The sequence below is a fragment of the Fringilla coelebs genome, assembly GCF_963513975.1.
Source record: "Fringilla coelebs genome assembly, chromosome: 2".
In the NCBI taxonomy this organism is placed as follows: Eukaryota; Metazoa; Chordata; class Aves; order Passeriformes; family Fringillidae; genus Fringilla; species Fringilla coelebs.
The window spans coordinates 24,342,131-24,363,429 of record NC_140029.1 but is presented as its reverse complement, the minus strand read 5'-3'; the positions used below and the strand labels follow the sequence as shown (position 1 = coordinate 24,363,429).

At 37.4% G+C, this 21,299-nt stretch overlaps 1 protein-coding gene across 1 annotated transcript in view; it reads right to left on the bottom strand.

Annotated features, from left to right (window-relative positions):
- The window catches only part of MYO16 (myosin XVI), a gene marked incomplete at both ends in the record, with an annotated part of 272,441 nt that overhangs the window by 95,215 nt on the left and 155,927 nt on the right, over positions 1–21,299 (bottom strand). The window contains 5 exon segments of the mRNA XM_084226992.1: positions 6,352–6,424; positions 15,496–15,637; positions 16,255–16,326; positions 17,099–17,216; positions 20,404–20,515. Coding sequence (XP_084083118.1) covers positions 6,352–6,424; positions 15,496–15,637; positions 16,255–16,326; positions 17,099–17,216; positions 20,404–20,515 — 517 coding nt within the window.

Genomic DNA, 21,299 nt, shown 5'->3' with positions numbered 1-21,299 from the left:
AGTGAGAGAAAGATGGATGCAAAGAGCCCTTGGAAAGCTCATTTACATCCTTTGGTCCTGCAGAAGGATTACCCTCCCAAGGAATGTGTATTCAGAGCATGGAGTAAAGCTAACAGCTGTCATTTCAACACATCTATCAGGCCTTAATTTATGGGTAGAGATGATGAAGTTACAGTGTCAAATTTAACCTGCAGGGAACTGCCCTAGCATTTTTCAAAAATGTAATTTCTAAGAAAGATAATGAAACACAGAATCATCTTTTTTCTGAGGTTGGACTCAGAAAATATTTTTAAACCTAAGCCTGACACTTATTTTTTAGAAGTATCTTGAATGCCGTTCCCCTTTACGTCTGCTACCCAAACATTTCAACACCTTTTTCTGTATGTATGGTGCCCATCAGAATATTTCTAAGGAATTGATACCAAAACCAGAACCATTACATTTCTTCCTTTGCCTTTTAGTGCTAACAGGATCTAGCACACATTTCTTGTTCTCCATGCAGCTCCAGCACAAATTCAGACTTAGTCCTGCCTCTGTCAGATCTTTAATTCACTGGGAACTCCATGTCATCTCTGGAATCACTTGCCATTAGCTGATTTGTGTTCCTCAAATAATGTATAAGAGAGCCTGGTGCTATATTAAAACTTTGCTACAAGTTGCTGTCACCTGCGAAGCCTTCCACAAAGGAGGGTCTGAAACACCCCTCAAAAAGGGACAATTTCGATACAAAGTGAAATAGCCCCCCACTGACTTTTCATAGGAATGAAAGTATTAAACAACCAAGCTAACCAAAAAACATGGTAACAGCAATCTTCTCCTGAAAGAGTTTGGACTTGTTCTGAAACTGAAACAGTTCTAATTATTTTTTCACTTGTAATGCTGGCCAGAAACTAAGTGCTATGGGAAAAAAAGGGTGCTACTGTGGAAAAGTAAGTATGTATGTCAATTAAATGTCGTTGCGCAGTATTTCACTAATCAATCACAAACTGAATTGTGAGCTGGGAATCTCAATTTGAGATAAATTATTTTATTTTTGACTACAAAGCATCTACTGTAAAAGAATAAAAAAAATATTTTTATGTCATGTTCATGATAAGCCAGCTTTAAAGTCAAGGAACACTGGTTTTCCAGCGGCTGACTGGAACATTGGTAAGATAATAGTGCCCTGCATAAAACAGAAAGAAATGTGTGCACTGGGAAGAAGACCAAAGAGTCTAAGAGGGAAGAGGGAGGAGTACACCCTGACAAAGGCCATTAAGAGTGTAAGATCCTCAGGAGCTGGACTGAGGAAGAGAGTAAAACACAGGATTGCCAGGCCCCTGAGGGAAGGAATAGGCTTTTAAAGCCGTGCCCAGCTTTTCCTGGGGCCCCCACCCACTCCCTGCTGATGGGCCCAGTCCCAGGTGATGCCATGGCAGTGCCAGCTTCCAGCTCTTTCTCCAGCTGCCTGTGACAGGGTCCCAGCCCCATCTGGCTGCTTGCCAGGGCAGGGCTGCTGATGGGCACTGCTACCAGCCCTGGCTCTGTCCACCATGCTCCAGGGATGCTGCCCAGCAGGGAGGGCATGGCCATCCTCTGGTTCCTCCTCTTGCCTGGCTCCCTGGTGCCCAGGATCGCCTGGTCCTCACTGCTCCAAAACAAGGTTGCTGAAACATTCCTGTGTATAGAGGCCAGCAAAACTCTGACTTAAAAATACCACGTCATATTTCCTTGCTAAAAACTGAATTAACCTGGTAAGCACTTTCCATCATCCTACAGGGAATAAGGAATGCTCCAGCACTGGGAACTGCATGGAAGATTCTGCATTACGTCTCTACATAGTAACAGAGCTCAGTGTGCACCAGCAGCTGCCTATTCCACAGAGGCACACAGCAACCTCCATCTGTGCTCTGCACAGGCAAAACAAAAGAAGGTTGATTTCTTCAGCATAAAACAAAATCTTTAAATGCTCTTTCTGACTGTCCAAATGTAAAAACCTGCGTGTGACCTCCCATCTACTATCACTGAGGCATCAATGACTGCAGAAAAGTTACATCATGAAACTTTTGTCTATTCATATCCATCCACCTTCAAAATAGACAACATGACCTTATATTCAGACAGCTAGAAGCAGTCTAATTGCTGAGACAATGCAATTTAATGCAAAATAATCTGTTATGGTTGTTTTGGCTAGGAAATGTTATGTGACAAAAATGTAGCGTCAGCAGAGTTAACCATAGAAATAACATGCTGGGAAGTTAAAGTCCACCATACCGAATAATAAACATAGGTGAAAATTCCAACATAGCTCTGTTCTCTGACCTCTTCTGCTTGACCACAGTGACTGAAGTAGAGCCCTGAGTGGGGCAGGTAATGCTCTCTGCTCTCAGAGCCAGCTTTTACAGGAGGTGTGATGTGCTGCACAGAGCTGCCTTGGAAGCTATGCCTCTCCCAGAGTTACACTGCATCACACAGATAATGTGCATGCACTTTAATGGGTATAGAGTTGACTGTTGCAGTGACCTGCAGTATTAATTTAGATAAATCACTTTTATTTCCTATAAAAAGAATAAGACATAGATACTTTCTACTGCAAAACTTGAGAGGCCTATAGATGCAAAATACCATGGAAGAGCTAAACACAGAATTTAGCAAGAGCTAAATACTTTCTTCAGTTTCTCATTTGAATTCTATATTGAACAAAAAAGACTACTAGCATTATCCATTTAACTTTATTGCATTATTGTTCTTTTGGTGAATCTACAGCTACAGACTTCCATTTCTGTAGAAAGACCTGACTTTCTGCAGGTGTAAGAAAAGCTACTCATTCTCCTCTAATGTCTGGTTCTTCTTCTATAATGTCTGGTTCTTCTTCTATAATACAGTTTTCTTAAATACAGCTGGGGGAAATTGGTACAGGCCATTATCCATCCTGTTTATTGCTTCTTATACTCATTGGTCACGAGTTTGTGGCCAAAAATGTACTATCACAAGTATGAAGGCTGTAGCATTCCTTGACTGTACTATTCGGATTTGTGCTGTGAAGGAGCCATGAATAAGATCTCACCTAGTTTTAAATTCTACTAGGAGAGAAGCAGACATCTTCTAGTTTTAAAGGGGTGTGGAATAAACTGGAAATGAATATAGTCCCTCTCAAATAGGAAGCCTGAGAAAACATTGAATTCACACTGGAAACTGCCATTGGTATTTTTGGTAGAGCTGTCATATTTCTTGAAATGACCACAAAACAAAGGCCATTTCTTTACAGAACTGGAAAGAGAAATTGTGCTCACTTCTGACCATATTCCACTGTGGTTGTATACAAAGCTCTTCTGGCACAGCAGGTATGCAGCTGCTCCAGGAAAATGCTGTTCCCAAGCTAATGATCACTGCTAGGAAGTGATTTTAAATTGTTATTAGGGTGAGCTAAAAGTGTACTGTAGTCATTTACCATAGCTCAGCTGATGATCAGTAAAAACAGTAACTCAGTGAGTCCTGGTAATTCAGAAGCTTTCAGTCTTTATTGAGCAATGACTCCTTCAGACTGTGTCTTCCAAAAACAGTGTTCTCTGCCTTTCAGCTTTTAAATTTCATACCAAAAATCAAAGCTCCCCTCACTATTGCTTATTCCACATACTTATTTACTTTTATTTAAGAATTACATGTCCCATTTTTGCTCTTATAACATATCACACATGTTCTATACAATAAAGGCTTACCAATACTCACCCAGTAAAAGGGAAACAATTATATAATATTTTTTAACTTCTAATGCCTTCTTGTTTACAATGGCCTATAGAAGTTTTCTCTCAACAAGCTGTCAGCCCCATCATTTTGCCTGCAGAATTTATTAGATCTTGGTGTAGGCATAATTCATCTTACTTTTCTAGTCCTTTGACACCTGTCTTCCTTTGCATGGCTCATGAGTTGTTCCTAGACCAATTCTTCATTTGACTTTGATATTTCAATACTCTAATGCCTTGTCATCCCAAAGCATACACTGGAGTAAACAAGTTATTCTACCCAGTTTATCCATCTCTGTTTGCCTGAACCATCTTCAAACACAGCTTATTAAAACTGACATGTGATTTACTATCTTATTACTCTCTTAATTATGATATTAAACTGTCTATCTACCAGCCTGATATAAAGCTCCAGAAAGATTCACACAGCTACTTTGAATGTCCCCAGTTTGGGGCAATCAGGAGGTTTTAATTTTTATTGAAAACAGTCATAAATTTTTCCAAGAAAAAAGGAAAACAGAAGGAAATTCAGAAAGAATGCCCTATCATACACTAATTTGGAAAAAAAAAGATTAATTTTCCCTTACATTACTTTTCTAATGACATTTTCAAATATGCTAATTTAAATGTGATTAAAAAATAATTTTTATGGCTCCACTACTGTCTGGTTGTAACATTTAATGCTAACATTCTGCAACCACAGGCCTTGACATCGAGCATGTTTGCAGACATGATGCAATGTTTTGCATGAGGACCTATCTGGGCTAACAAGACTGTTTATTGTTAGGGTTAACAAGCCAGGGCAGAACTCTGAACTAGACTAGATGGCTAGAGAGCTCTAGCTTTGAAGTTCAGGCTGTTTGGGATAAGTCTGCATGATTAGTATGGACCACATGGAGATACAAACTGCTTCTCTTTGCTGATACTAGAACCCACCACTTCAGGAATCAGATATGCTAATTGCATTATAGAGTTCATGTAAAAAACTCTCACTCCTGCTTTGTCTTTTCAGGAATGCAGTTAAATAGATTCTGAGATGACTCAGATAATTACTTCATATTATTCAACAAAATGAATTCACTACAGGTGGAGGGACAGTAAGTGTCTCTTGAAATATATTTATTTAGAAAAAATGAAATAGAAATGCAAATATGACCTTGAAATTATCACGTTTGCCACACAGAAATAATAAAATTAATTCCTTTTTGCTACTTTTTCTTAGATCTTATATTTTCTCTTCAAGTATCCTTTGCAGTTAAGCAGAAAATTACTTAAAACCAGAAAACTGAATTAGTGGTTGTTTCATGATGTCAATTGCAGATCTTTTATGAGTTTCAAGACAAAAACCAATGCACAATAGGGTAAAAGGAAAATAACCAATAAGTTCCAAGATGAATCCCTCTCTTTTGAGAAGCATTTAAATTGCATAGAATACTTCATACTTATAAATCAGGAGGCCTACGGATTTTTTTAATTTCATATATTGAATCTATTAAAATGTTTTAAATTTTTCACTTTATATTTTCCCCTGAAGATGGCATTCACAATGAGTAAATGACTAGGAATATTGGTACACAGGAAGAGTCCTTAATCCAGCAAATGTTCAAGCAAGGTAGAACTGCAGCAGCAAAAAGAATTTTGCGAGAGGGAAACTGGAATTTATTTCATTTCCTTCTTACACGCTCCTTGGATGTACAGGTAAACCTGTTGTGTGCTTTCAAACCATTGGACATTGGGTAGCAATGTAAACATGTTATACAACCTGAACTGATGTGGCTTATGACTTCTGTTTCACCACAAGGAGGAAGCTGAGCCATAAAAGAATGGACTGACTGGGACAAAGGGGCGAATCCCAACTTCAAACAGTAACAATCCTTTGCTGCTGCTGATGCCTTCTCAGTTCTTCACTCTGCTTTGATTTTTTTTCCTATGCTTTGATTTTCTTCATCTGCATCACAGAATGAATGAACCACTGAACAACTTAAACACCTCTTGGAGTGTGTTGTGTAGTGCCACTAATGCTTTCTGAAATATGTAATTCACAAGAGCTCTGGTGTTCAGTGATTAATGTTGAAGGTAAGCAAACAATTTAAAGAAAGTTTGATATTTAAAAGGATTTTAAAGCATTAAGTGACATAAATTTCAATTTATTTTCCATGGATGCAATTCAATTTTTTTAAAAAGTCACATGTGTTGTCAAGTCACACAGAGGTGAATCTACCACTAATGGCACTTAGCATAATACAGCATTTTCATTTTATTTTTTCTCAAAGGCATCTGAAGACCTTTTGATCTTTCTTCCAATTCAGCATATTGTCCTTCTGCTCATTGATCTAGTTGAAGTATAAATACCACAAGAATGAAAACAAACAACACAGTTTCCCTCAGATTGTCTTTCAGAGCTAATACTACCCCTTTTCAAAATCATGATAGACATTTACTATATTATTTTTAAATTGTCAACAATTGTACAAACCCCAGGATACAATGCATATACATATAGGTATAATGGAAAAAAATATTTTATGAGAAAATTTTTACCTTCATGTATATTTGTATTCTGATCAAAACTAGTTAATTAGAGAAATAACAACAGGTACATTAAATTCAGCAAAGCATCCACACTTGCCTGTTCAAAAGTATTCTTTTGAAATTCTTCAAATCCAAAAATATCTAATACTCCAATTTCAAACACCTGGTCACTGGGGAAAAAAAAGATATTACAGATAATAAGAATTCAAGCAAGTGAATAATACATCTGTTGTTTCTGACAGAAGTATTTCTGTTCTAGGACAAAAGCAGTCTGTATTTCAAAAACATGGATGAAATACACAAGCAGACCATGTACAGAATAGAATCAAAATTCTATTCACAACCCATTATAGTGAACAGAAATACAAAAGCAGGGTTCAAGATTGCTTTAGCAGCTATGCTAAAAACTAAATTTGTAAGAGAAGGAAAAAAATCTTAACTTCCTAAAGTCCAATTTCTAAGGATATAGGTACTCATTTTCTGACACCAAGGACAACCATTTCAGGGAAGTTTCAAAAATGCCTGGTTACACTCAGTTATCCTTTCCTGTTTATATTTCTTAGGCAGCCAGGATTGCTTCTATAGAATGTACTCCAAGGGCAACCTGTTAAGCACAAGTCCTCTCTGTGTCAGCTTCAAGTAGAATTTCTGGGCTCAGGCTGCCCAAGAGGTTTCATGTCCCAGGGGAAAGAAAGTCAGGGGTCAGGTCTGAAGAAGGCAGATGTTCCTTCTCTGTATAAATAAGAGTAATTGCTGATGTTGCATCTAATTTGTTGTGTGTCACTGCATGCATTCAGGGAAGGGATTTTATTGTGGCCAGGTGGAAGGAGCGGAAAGATGAGGGTAGAGCAGTGACCTAGGATTTGGAGAGAAGAAATGGGAAAAGGACAGAGGTATTACTAATCTGTACTTGGGACTGAGTCATTGTAAGCCTGATCTGGAGAGGAAACTAAATTCACTGCAGTGAGCAAAATGAATATTTTGGGATATTCTGTCGCCTACTTTGCAACAATAATATGGCAGACTGCTTGTTCTAAGATCCTTCCATGTTTTTTTTTTTTCTCCATATTCCAAGTTTCTTCTATGTCTAAATCTCTGTGCATATCAGACTATAGATGTAAAGGAGAAATAGGTGAACCACTGTTAAAGGACATGAATATGTTTCCACTGCAGTCATTGTAACCCCCTACCATGCCATTAGACGAGGATCCAGCCCTCCAAATAAATTCTTGTATAGCAAACAAAGCAAAATCATTTGGAAAAAAATGCATATTACAAAACGAGCTGGGAAAGACAATCCTCAGGGGCAAGCAGAGCCTTTATCAGAAATCATGCCCAAGAAGTTTGTCTTCATTTCAAAAGCACACCAGTTCAATGCACTACTGATTGTCACAGGACTAGCTGTGTGCATAAATGTCAGACATGGATTGTTACATAATAAATCTAGTCCAGAATGGCTTTGTTGGGCAGGGGAGGTTATCGGGAGGTCGATTAGCCTCCAAGGGAATTTCTACAAGAAAAAGCATAAAGCTGTATCACCACATCCATCTCTAGCAATGAATGCAATTTAAATTGGGTTTTAAAATGTAAGCCTCATTCACAACTGCCCCTGATGAGAGATGGGGGGGTGTACATTCCTTGTCAGAACAAGTTTTCAACAAACTCGTTCCATTTATAGAAAGAAAAATTAAATTTTTAAAAACAAACTACCTCAGAGAATGAATATTGAAAATCCAGAATAATTATGTTATTTAAATTTGTTTTGGGGAAAAAAAGAGAAGCTTAAAATTTTAGAATACTTTATAGGTTTTCACTCTCTTTTTTTTTAATTTTCTTTTTTTTTTCCCCATTTGTATGTATCCTTCCCTGTAGGAAGGCAAACCACAGCTGTGTAGCATTGTACAACAGCTGAAATATTGCATTATATTTCACAATTTTTGAGAACTACTTAATACAGACAAAATAGCTTATCACTTCTCTGACTGATTCAATTAATAATTTGAGACTGTATTGTTTACATCCCTGTTGAGTCTATGACTGTTATTTTGTCAAATTAGTCTCTCTTACTTTCCCTCAAGGAATATATAAACATTTGCATTAGGAAAAGACCAATACAAACTGACTTAATGAATTATTAAAAGTCAGGGAAAAGGGGAACCTGATCCTAGCTTCTAAAACTCTGGGTAAAAGCCTTAGTGCATTCCTTATCCAAACCCTGACATTTGTGACAAATATCCTGGCTTGCAAATATACTGGAGATGCATTTGTTGAAAAACAAGTAGTCTCAGTGTTTTTATAAACTCCTCTTGATAATTTTGGTCTAGTATTATTAGGAGATGCACACAGCAAATTAAAAGAGCTGGAGGTTTTACATAATTAATATCTTGCCTGTGGGGTAAGTATAACAGCACTAGGCTCTGTACCCTCTACAACAGTGACATTTTACTATTATAATGTGCTTTTTATGTGCAAAATCTCTTCAACCATGATAGTAATTTTCTGTATTAAATTATTGCTCAGATTTTGAAAACTAAATAGCAACTGACAATACAACTTCCAAATTAAAAGCATTGCTTTATATATGGTTGCAAATTACTTTGTTCTTTTATTCTTTCTTCTTGTCTTCCTCTTTTTCATATCCCTTTTCTTGCCAGAAGGAGGGTCCATACATCTTTCTACTGGCTAGCTGTCAATCATATTAATTCCAGCAAAATTACTTTCCTTAAATAATCATAGCAGAGATTCCCAAGGCAAAAGAAAGCATGAATGATTGCATGTTAGCAAATGAAAGGACATGTCACCAGGGTCTAAGAGAACAAATATTAGAAAAAGGCACTTTTTGTTCTGGAAGTTTTTCTTATTTTCTTATTTTATGGTTACTAATCATCACTGACATATTTCTTCATTGTATTTCAGATATTTAATATTACTATGTATAACTAAAAGAACTGTGGTTTTAATGGGGACTGAGACTTTGATTTCAAGTTTGAAAATATTTCCCAAAATATAAAGTAGAACGAAAGAATTTGCTGATGTTTGAAGAACATTTTTATCTCTTATATCAGCAAACAGGTGTAAATACTTTTAAAAAGCATGGATGTTCACTATAGGTCATTTTGGTTTTCTGATACACAAAACAGCATTTCAGCTTACAGTATTTTACAATGTCTCCATCTTTGCCTTTTTTCCTCAGAACATCCTTATAGACTAGAAATACCTTCTTAGTCTTGTACACTTAACAACTATATTATAAAGAAACTACATAAAAATTCCTGGCAGCTCCTAAAAACAATACACATACAGAAGACATCCTGTCTGATAATCTACCACCTTGCCAGACATCTTGCCATTCATCAAGAGACGCTCTCAACCCATTTGCCATTCCTGACCAAAACTCCCTTTACAGTACATCTGACCCAGTGCTTCAGACAAACCTACAGAATGTTATTTGTTCACTTTCATTTCATTGCAAATGGTTCTTAGCTCCAAAATCCATGGGCTCCACTCCTTTTGTCATCTTTTGCAATCTGCCAGCGTAGAGCAGCGAGATGAAGAATCTGTTGGGGGAGGGTGATCTAATGCATCTTTTCATCTGCCCAAGATACAACAGTTCTTGCTCTTCCTCCAACTGCTGCCAGTAATGAGGAAGGCTTATGTCTGATCTGGATATACTGGAAGTGATACTGATTAATGAGGAAATTATTCTCTGATTAGAGGAAGTATATAGCCTAGCCTGCAAATGAGGTCCTTCAGAACCCTAATTAAAAAGCCCTCAGTTTTCCCAGGGGAACAGATTATACCTGTTGTCACAAACACAGTTCTTGAAAGGGAATAGGCTGAATACTTCCAGTTGGATATGTTGTTCTTCATCTCAAACAATCATCAGACAAAATTAGTCTCTGAAATGTTTGAGAGAGATTTTTCAATAGTCTGAAATTTTTGCTGAGATTTGGTGTCATTGCCATGTCTCTGAAGTATCTTGCTCAACAAGTGTAATTTTTCTTTTAGTATTAACTTACCCAGGGGTGAGTGGTGCATATAGAGATGGTGGCTGGACACAACAGAAGGAAACACTGGCTCCATATCTGACAGAAATTTTTTTGAGTGGCTTGACAGTTATGGCAGGAAAGAAGAAATATATTTGCCAGTGGACTCAAGATCTATAGCTCTTTCATTAGTAGCACATACTCTTCCTCAGCTCTTTCAAGTGAAATTTGTTCTGTGTTTTAAAAAATGGCATTATCTAGCTAAATGAAACACTGGAAATTATCCAGAATTAGGCAGATTTCAAATTATTATATTATGCACCAAATTATATTAGATGTTTTGTAGTTTGTCTGCTTTAAAGACTTCTCTACCTCCACATATAGAAAAAATTCTCATTATGCTGTTGGTTCAGGCTCTGAACAGGAAGTTCCTTTCCCTCCTTTCTGCACTCCCAGCACCCTTCTACTGAGTTTAGTGATAGATAAATAAATGTTTTAGGCTTTATTTTCTGATTTTTTTTCCGAAGTTAGGAAGATTTCTATTCCAGAGTATTGTGTTCTATAAATCAGATTATATACTAAAAATTTTGTAAATGAGACATCTGATGTCCTTCCTTTGCCCAGATGTGTGTTCCTACTGCTACTCTTTGGCACTACTTGCATTTTAATGGGTATGAGTATACAGTCAGAATATAAAAGCTTTCAAAAACTACCTCTTTAGAAAAAATCTGTTTGCTCTGTGTACCACAGAAATCTATGGTTGACCTGGTGGTACAGACAGAAAGAATGACTGAATGCCAGCTTTCTTTGTTTGTCTGTAATGCTGCCATTTAAGAATCTCAGAATGGGTCAGTTTGGAAGTGATCACAGTGGGTCACCTGGTCCAACCTTCCTGCTCAAGCAGGGCCATCCCAGAGCACACAGCACAGAACTGCATTCAGATGGCTTTTGAATACCTCCAGTGAAGGAGATTCCACAGCCTCTCTGGGCAGCCTGTTGCAGGGCATGGTCACCCACACAGTAAAAGAGTTGTTCCTTGTGGTCAGGCAGAACGTCCTGTGCATTAGGTCCTGCCCATTGCCTCTTGCAATACTGCCCAGCACCACTGAGCAGAGCCTGCTCCAGCCCCTGACACCCCCCCATCAGATTTTATAGACTGAGATGAGGTTCCCTTCTCAGCTGTCTCTTCCCAAGACTAAATAGGCTCAACTCTCTCAGCCTTTCCTCATAAGAGAGATGCTCCAGTCTCTCAATAATCTCTGTAGCCCTGCACTGGACCTGTTCTAGGAGCTCCAAGTCTCTCTTCTTCTCAGGAGCCCAGACCTGGACAGAGCACTCCTGATGTGGTCTCACAGGGCTGAGCAGAGGGGCAGGATCACCTCCCTGGACCTGCTGGCCCTGCTCTTCCTGATGCCCCCCAGGACACCATCAGCCCCCCTGGCCACAAGGACACGCTGCTGGCTCCTGCTGGCTCCTGGACAGCTGCTGTCCCCCAGGACATCCGGGCCCTTCTCCACAGAGCTGCCTTCCAGCAGGTCAGCCCCACCCTGTCCTGGCACAGAGGGTTCTTCTTCCCCAGGGGCAGGACCTGCCTTTGCTGAATCTCAGGCAGCTCTTCCCTGCCCATCTCTCCACCCTGTCCAGGTCCTTCTGAAGGGCTGCACAGCACCCTGGGGTACTGGCCATTCCTTACAGCTTTATTTTCTCTCTGAACCTGCTGAGGAGACATCTATCCCATCATCCAGGTCATGTATGAGTAAGTTAAACAATACTGGGCCCAGTAATGGACCCTGAGGGTGACTGCAGGTGAGAGGTCTCCAGCTAGACCCAGGCCCTCTGGGACCTGCTGTTCCACCAGACTTTATCTACAAAATATTTATCAGCTTTTTATCAGGTTTTATCTACAAACAGAGAAAATCTTTTCCAACTAGCTGATAAAAAACCCATGCCTTAAACTTACTAGCAGGCAAGGAACACAGTATCAAGATTTTCTCAGGGATATATACCCAATTAGCTTGTTTTCCATGAGAAATGAAAAACAATATTTCACAAGAGTTCACAGACATTCTTAAATCTCCATAAAGAAAAAGCCCTCTTGCAGAATGAGTCAGGAATTGTTAAAACATTACCTTAAATAATTTCATTACTCATTTGGATCACCAGATCCAACTTTGCCAACATGCAATCAATTACATTGAAATGCCACATTAAGGCAACCATGAATCTACAAAACTGAAAATCAGTATACTTATCTGAGTAAACTTTGAAGAGTTAGGAGTTTTAGAAAGAAATTCACTGAGACTATTTGATAATAATAACATCAGTAGAATGGGAAATCATTATATAGATGAGTGAAGATAAATATCAATAATTAAAAAAAAATTATAAGCACCTGTGAGAAATGTTACTAGCTTTCTTCTAACCCCACTCTAGGGGCCAATTATGGCAAAATAATTTATCCATAGGAGATTTTTTTAAAAAATATTATCAGAATGAATACAGTAAACAAATTTCAGATCTTGGGACTAGTCTAAACTAGCATGTAAGATTATAATTTAGTTAAAACTAGGCAAAATTATAAGTTTTCATAGAAGAGAACAACATTTTGAAAGGTGCATTATCTTACTTAATACCATCATTAAAATTCTTGCTTTATACCTATTACATAGTATTTCAAAGTGATTAATTTGTTGGATTCTGGCAACATTTTTAATTTTCTGTACTTCATACCTTTAGAGCTTGGTCTTTGAAGCTTTTCACAGAATCATCTCCCCTTTGCTTAGTTGTAGTGATAATCATTCCTTTTATTTTGCCTGAAACCTGTCACAAGCTTTTTCTTAGTAAATATAAATCAATATTAAAGACCAAAATCAAGTATTTCCACCATGAAAGTTAAACATGGATAACCCACTTCCTCAAAAATACCAATTAAAAAATGCTTCTTTTAGAGTTACTAAGCCAAGACATGTAATTTTATTGCTTCATAAATTCTCACTGGTATGATGGAAGTACAGCTAAGCTGCCTCACAACTGAACAGGAGATCTGAATTAGAAACCTTATTCCAGGTTTCTGATGGAGGCTTCATCCCATCTGATAAGTAGTAGTTCTGTCAGTTTCCAACTGGGGAATAAAGTGTGGCCTGGAATGTATCAGACTTATGCAGTTACATAAGTAAATGTTTTTGGTGGATCTTTCAGCAGAGGTTTATTAAAACTGCTCCAAACTGGAGATATAATGCTGCTAACTGATAGCTGCTCAGATGTATTAAAGTAAATCTGACCCACTAATCACAAATTTATTGCAGCAATCCAACTTGCATCTAGAACTTTTCTATGCCTTGATTTACTCCTCCAGCTTAAACAATATGATTAGGCTGGACCAAAAAAAAAAAAAAAAAAAAAAGCTGTATGTGGGCTACTTCAACTGAGGTTGAAATATCAGTGAAGGATGATCAACCTTATTTCCACTTAGAATAAGCTACTTAGCTTCAAGTTTGGAAAGGGAACAAAGCTTGTTTTGGCCTGATAAAACTTAGTATGTCTTGTTTGTCAGTACTGCCAAATAATCCTGAGCTGGTTAGCTTTCTATACCCAGCCTGAAGGAAGAACTGTCCATTTTCAAGCATAGGTCTAATATGTGGCCAGAGGAGACTATTGCAAATTCCTAATTTCTGATACATCAAACAGCTGTCCTATTTTAGCTGGGACTCACAACCTCACACAGTCTTCAAGTTACCTCAGAGCTAGAAATAGTTTCACTGAGAAATATTTTCACAAGGTAGAGGTCACCTCTTCTACCTAGTAATTGCACTAGAAGGAGACTACGAGGTAGATAATATACAAACAATTTTGACTTTCATTATTTGAAGATCCTATGATATCTAAAAATATAGGTTTATATTAACAACAAAAGTACACAACACCCTATTCTGAAAGAATGTAAGATATCAAATTTCAAAATTAAACACTGAAAAATTATTTCAAATCATTTTAATATTTTTAATATATCAATTCTAAATTTCTTTCTCAACAATCACTACAAAAAAGCTCACTGTAATTAGAAATGCCTGAGCTAGATTGTTGTCTGCCACAGACATGCACTGAGCTAAGCCTCTGTTCCATAAATCCCAGGAATGAATGAGGAAGAATTGTGGCCTCATGTTACTGCCCTTCCTTGTTATATTGAGAGTATGTCAAATTAGACCATGGACTGGAAAATTGCCCTTAGTGTCACAAACAGACAAGAAAAATCATTCCATGTTACTTCTGTTTGCCTTCAGCAGGAAGTGAGACACTTCTGGTGGTGTATATATAATGACAGACAGATTTTAGGTGCAGAAAGCTGAGTTATTTAGGCCTGGTACCTTTTTCTCCCAGCTACACCCATAGAAGAGAAGAGATTTGTCACTAATTAGTCTATGAATAGAAATAAAAATAAGGTTGTGAAGTCCTCAAACTCTAAAAGAGGGTACCTTGTCCTGTGCAGCCATAGAGATATGATATAAAGAAAACATACTTATGAAAGTTCCACATCTGCCATTAGTGAATTACCATTTACTAATAAGAAAACTCAGCTGAGCATTTGAGCTGTTGAACTTTGATTAAGTCACATGCATATGATCATCTAATTAGGTCTACTGTCTTAGTTTGTTGCTTTGATTCCACTGAGATTTCGGGGTTTTTGTTCCTTTAATTTGTTTCTTGACTGCTCCACTGATGCACATTAATTAGCATTCATTTTTCCAAGAAGCCATGCTGGATAGCAACAGCATCAAATTTAGAAGATGCCAACCTAGAGAACATTCTTAGAACATTTAAATCAGTTAAGTTTAAACTTTCATTTGCAGGCCTTTGAATAAAATTCTGGTTTAATACCCTGTGCTAAGGTCACTGTTTTGGGAAGAAAGAACAAGTATGTTCTGCATTAACAAAGCACCAAGCAGCCTTTTCACTGTTGAAAGACTTAGGTCATTCTGTATTGTCAAGTCCTATTAGGCTATTAATTCTAACCACCAATCTAGATTGCATGAAGTACTATATAAGCAAACAAATAAGCAAATATACTACAGTAGAAACAGTTAGAAGGAATAGCCAATGCTTTAAAGATCCAAGCATCACTATCATGCTATTATAAAATTCTTTAAAACTTTATCAGTGTGCATTAAATTCCACCATTTAAAGGAATCATATTTCTTTCAGGATTCTGAATTTGAACAGATAATGGAACACCTAATAGTTTCCAATGCCACTCCTACCTGCCACTCTCATCTTGATTTTGAAGGTAGCAGTTGATTGTGTTGACTAAAAAGCTAAATAAACGACCATATAGAGATTTTGCCAAGAGATCCCGGTAAAAATCTGCAATCTCTATAGTGTGCCTCCGAACAATCGTGTCTCCTAAGAGAAAGAGCAGAAAATGGAGATGAAAGTGTGCTGTAAACTTTGCCTTAAGTAATTTTAGTTACAGTAAATTTAGCTACAGTTACTTCTCCTTTGCCAAACATTTACATGGTGTTAGCTTTTTTCTGAAGCCTCCAGTGCAAGATGAGAAGACTGTCAACACTCAAAAGATTTTAAGTTTGGAAATACATGACTTTATACTTTGTTCAAAAGAAATCTGTATGAGTACTACACAGAACTAATATTTCACTGAAATTATTTTTTTCAGATTTTTTACCTAAGACACTCCTGTTGATTACAGTTCTTACTAATAGTCTTTATTAATATCTAATCTGGTTTCTTGACACACTTCTGTAACATTAATCAAGTTAGGAGCCCATCAGCATCACAGTGTGAAACTGATTTGTTCCATATTACAAAGGCATTTCTAATTTAGTGGCCCAGTCTGATTTAGTGCATGGCAGATAAACCTACGTATTCCCCAGAGGGAATATTTACAGGACCATACAAGAAATAAGAAACAAAAAAATTGACAGCTTTTAAATTTTTTAAATCAGAAGGCTCAAAATGCCACCAGGTCTGATCTATGAGAATGTAAGCTTGGAGAAGATTACCTTTAAAATACTGAACATCAGTTGTTAAGGCTGAAGCAAGCTCATCTGGTGAAACCTGCAGCATCCCTGCCACTGAAAGGAAAAGAAAATGTAAAGAAAGGCTGATTTATGTGATACTGCATATTTCATTTTTTACGACAGATTTTCTTCTGTAGATTTCTTTTTGAATAGTGAAAGAATTCAAACATTACAGAAAAGGGTGCTGTCACAGGAGTAATCAAAATTAACAAACACATAAAATAGGACTGCTATCAGAATTTGGTGAAGTATTAATGTATCTGTATATTACATTACAGCTTTCTTTCCCCTTCAAAGACTACTCAGGACTTTCCCCAGGGTTTGGCAGACTTTCTGTGGTATTAGAGTGAAGGTATGATACTCATTGACATTCTGTATCCATAAGCCACTTGGAGGAGATTTGTTAGCGACCAAGAGGGCAAACTTCAAAGCACAGAAACAAGAGTCCCTTTTCAGACATAGATTTCAAATGTAAGGAATTCAATTCAAGGCAAATTGTTCAGCTGTTGACAAGCAGTGCAAAAGCATTTCAAAACAATATTGCACAAAGTGCACTGTACAATTTCTTTCGGCCAACGATAGCATTAAATATGACATTTAATAAGCTAATTTGCAATACTGGCATTTTATTTCATCCCATAAAAATCTGTAATTTATAAAATGCCCAAGTCAATTGGATACTGTCTTCCCACGGTAACTTATGAATTTTCAGAAGTCATTTTTTTTTCTGTCTCTCTGGAATTGTGTTTCCATCTGTCGGTGGAACAGCGCAACTTCCCGGCAGTGGCACCGAGCAGGCGACGCTCCGAGGTCGTGTCCTACTGACCTTGCTCCAGGAGCTGCAGGTCTGACACGAACGCTGTCTCAGCATCTGTCAGGGCTGTGAAGCGGATGTCTCCGAGATGCAGAATTGCTGAGAGAATCACAAACAGGTTCTCCACCTCCTGCACATTTTTTCCAGAATTAAAGATAAAGAAAAGATCTGTTGGATGCACCAGTGAAAGGCAATGCTTTATAAAAATATAAATTCTTTTAGTTTGTATCATCAGTATTTGATAAGTTGAAAAGCATTCACGTTTGAATTATCAACAGAAAATTTGAAATAAAACTGGAACCTAGCTAGGACATGAACCAACAAAATTACTTTTTATTTCCTTGTTTCAATGTCACATTAACCGCTGGGTTAAAAAAGTTTTCCCCAATGTGATAAAAATATCTTTCATGGATGCACTGTTTCTGCAAGAAATAAAACATATCTTGTCCATAGAGAATTTCCATTGAGACAATTTTTGTATCTGGGAACAGCAAGGGGTTTTTTGCCTCAGCCAACTGAATTCATAAGGTGTCCAGCTCTACAGGTTCCTGGTATTAAAAGCTGAAATTAAGGTGCAAGAGAAACAAAAGCAACTTTCCTTACCCTCACAGTTTCTCTCTGAGATTGCATACTCTTCTGTGATGTCTCAGATTGTGAAGCAGTTATCTTTAGGGGCAGATTTTTTTCTGACCTCATTTTTATCACCGCGAGAAGAAAACTAACTTTCTTCAGTTGTTTTGGTTGGTTAATTATATTTAAAGTATTTTTAAATTCAAGGAAAAATATGATCTGTGGAATATGAACCTTAAATCCTAAAATATGGAAAGCATAGTGTGTTTTTGGAAGGTTTTTTTGTTTTAAGGTCAGTTATATAACAATGGTGCTTCTTAAAATGGTAAAACAGGAAGCCTTATATCCACTATAACATTACATGGCATAATGCACAGCAAAATTAATTGATAAGTCTTGAAATATTTTTGAAAAATAATATTTAGAGCCTGCTTTTGCTGAAACTGCAGAAGTGACAGTGAGAAATATCACTTAGAATTTGCAGACTAAGATTATACATATACTACTGATGAAATACTCAGCTAGTACATCCTCTTTTCTTTCAAGTTTTCTTCTTCATTTCTTCATGCTATTTCTGCCAATCATCAAAGGACATTAGAAAAGCTTAAAGTCTTTCTGGGATAGATTATAGCACCTCCAATGCTGTTGAAGCAAGTTTGCTTCTCTAAACTACACTTTAAGACAAGAATGTCAATCTCTTACTGTATGAGAGTGGTGTCAATAGGGCAACAGTGTATTTTAGTATTATATGGTACCAGAGCTGAAGATTCAAAAAATCCAATATATACAGAGAAAGTCTGAACAAGATAACTCTTAAAATAGAAGAAGTCATGCTAATATAGCATTCAAAGTAGGGTGCTATACTCTGCTTCTGGGGATGGTATCTCAGGCAAGATGAAATGGCACACTGGCAGTGCACACTCCTTGCTTGTAGGTTAACTCGTTCAGAACTGGTTTGGGGATTCCTGTGCAGCACTGGACGACAGTGGGCTGGGATAGCTTTTGATTCTGGTGATTTTGGTAAGGTCTCAGGTATATTTTACCTTCCAGATTCTCAAACACTTTATCATTGTGTAAGATGCATGTTTCCCAACCCTTAAAACAGTAGTTAGTTTTAAAAAAACACTAACACTCTTTGGAAGATAGCATTAACGACTGCTAAGGAATTTTTATGTAGTTCTTCAAAAAGATTATCTACTCTATCATTAAATGTGGCTAGGTAGTCTAAGAATGATACATACAGACCTCTCCCTGTACCTCAGAAGTAGCGGGTAGAAATTTTAGGAATGTGTTTTATCTACATATTGCCTTCTAACATTCAACTCAGGAGATCAGCCTGCAGTACTTGAGAGTTTCACAGATTTCTTGTCCCCTAAATGTTATTCTAATGCTGCCTGAATACAGACCAGCTTTCAATATGTTGACACTTTCCTGAGAGGTAACTTCTTTTCAAGAATTCTGAGTGAAATGAAGTATAGGACTCAAAAGGATACTGTATATGAAGCATTCTCAGACAGCAACTGCAGGTTTATAAATCATGATTCATTTAGCATTCAATTATTTACTTATCAGCTGAACCCCTTCCTCAACAGAACAGAAACATGCATGAAAGACAAGAGAGATCCACCAAACTGTGAACACTGGGCTTAATCCAGAAGTGCCTGGACCTTTTGTTATTGAAATCTATGAGTACAGAGCTCAAGCCACTAAGATAAGGAATAATATTGTCAAACATAGCCATGTGTGTTCAATTTTGTACATAGCCTCATGAACATTCATGAAAATAAACCCTACTCTTCATTACATTGAAAGGTGACACTTTTTACTGCCTTAGCTAGGGAATGCCAAACAGCTCCATGGTGTACCACTACCACCACAGAAGTCTATCTGCCACCTAAATAACAGCTTCAGCAGATTAACAGATTCTTGCTGATAGCTCTTTATCCTTTTTTATTACAACTGCTGCCCAGGTTCTGCCATTTTTGACGATGTTTTAACTTAGAGTTACATTAACTTTTGGTCCCCTTCTTTCTAAAGATATTGTACAGGAGTAAACTCCTACCTCCTTCTAAAACTACTGTTGCTTAAGTATTTCTGTTGCAGAGGTGTTCCAGCTACAGTGTGCTATGTGGCATACACATTTGTAAGAAATATGGGGAGTTTGTTAAGCACTGTAGTATCCTGAAGGGATGCAGAGTTTACATGAATTCTTATACCCATCCTTCTATTTCTTCTGATTTCCTTCACACCTCTGTCCTCCAGAACCTCTTCTTGATTAATTTTCCAAATTATCTTCTTCATTAGTTTCATAGAATTAAAGACAAATAGCAGGCCTATCTTCTTGTTGCTTTTGGGGAATTAAGTCAGCTCTTTCAAGTTACCTGGCTCTAATTTTCTTTCCTAAATAGGTATTGACTTCTTTTCAGGTGCTGTTAGCATACGTGTGTTTCAAAAAATTAAAAAGGATGGGAGATAATAAAGAAGAGGAAAAAATTTCCGTGGCTTTTATGAGGTGTCATATGGGATTTGATTGCTTCTTTTCATCTATGTAATTTAATTGTTCAGAGTATTATACCTTGAAGCTGTTTTGTGAATCTTTAAGAACGAAAAAGATTTACATTGTTGGTTCTGTGTCTAATTAAAAGTGATTACAGTAATTTCCCTGGAGTGAACTAGTGCTGCATTTGTTTCAATGTCTTAACTAACATGGGGGGAAAAAAAAAAAAAAAGACAGAAAGGTAACTTACCAGGCTATTGAATCCCAGAGCACCTAGAGCTTGTTTTAGTATGGTTAACTTCTCCCTGTTTTGAGGGTTGGCTGCTAACATCGTCTCTTCTGATACAGTCTGGTTCAGACACCTGCACAGAGGAAAAACAGCATATCTGGTATTTACAAGGCGGTGCATGATCAAACTTTAGAAGTTAAAATACAGCTTTACATTTCTAACCAGAGGATTATTGCCGATTTTTCTCAGCCATTGGAGGGAGCAGTACCAGCGACAGAATGTTCTGTAGTTCTTTCTTAAACTTTTGCTTAAGACTCCCCCCAGCTCCAGCTTTAGCCCTACATGGCAGCTGAAATTTCAAACTGGGTTTATACCCCAGCCAATTTTGCCATTCTTGCACTACCAGAGATTCCCCTTCAGAAGGCAGATTTGAGGAGGACCTCTGATAGCTCTGACTGCTCTAAATTCCCCTCTTGCTGGCAAGGGAATAGATCAGCCCTTAACTGCCACGATGATCAATCCCTCCCCCAGCAGCTGAATGGGTCATAGGGGTACTCAAGCTCTCTCAAAATGAAGCAGTAACCATGTACACAGAATAGTAAGTGTACAGCCCTTAAGCTGTATTGCTTTGCACACTGCAAAGAAAAAGGAAATTTTATGTACCTTCCCAAAAACAGTGATTAGCAGAGAGAGAGAGAGACACTAGTGCAGCAGCTAACTCAGGAAAGGAGAAAATGTAAGCAACATAAAGAGTAATAATACAAAACAGATTAATCACAAACTGTAGCAAAACAGATTATTGAGAAGTGCAGCAATCTAGCCTTTATAACCATTTATTTTGACCCTCTTGAAGTAAGTCCATATTGTTAAAAGTATTCAGGTAACTTAACAGAGCTGAAATCACTAAGAATGAGGTG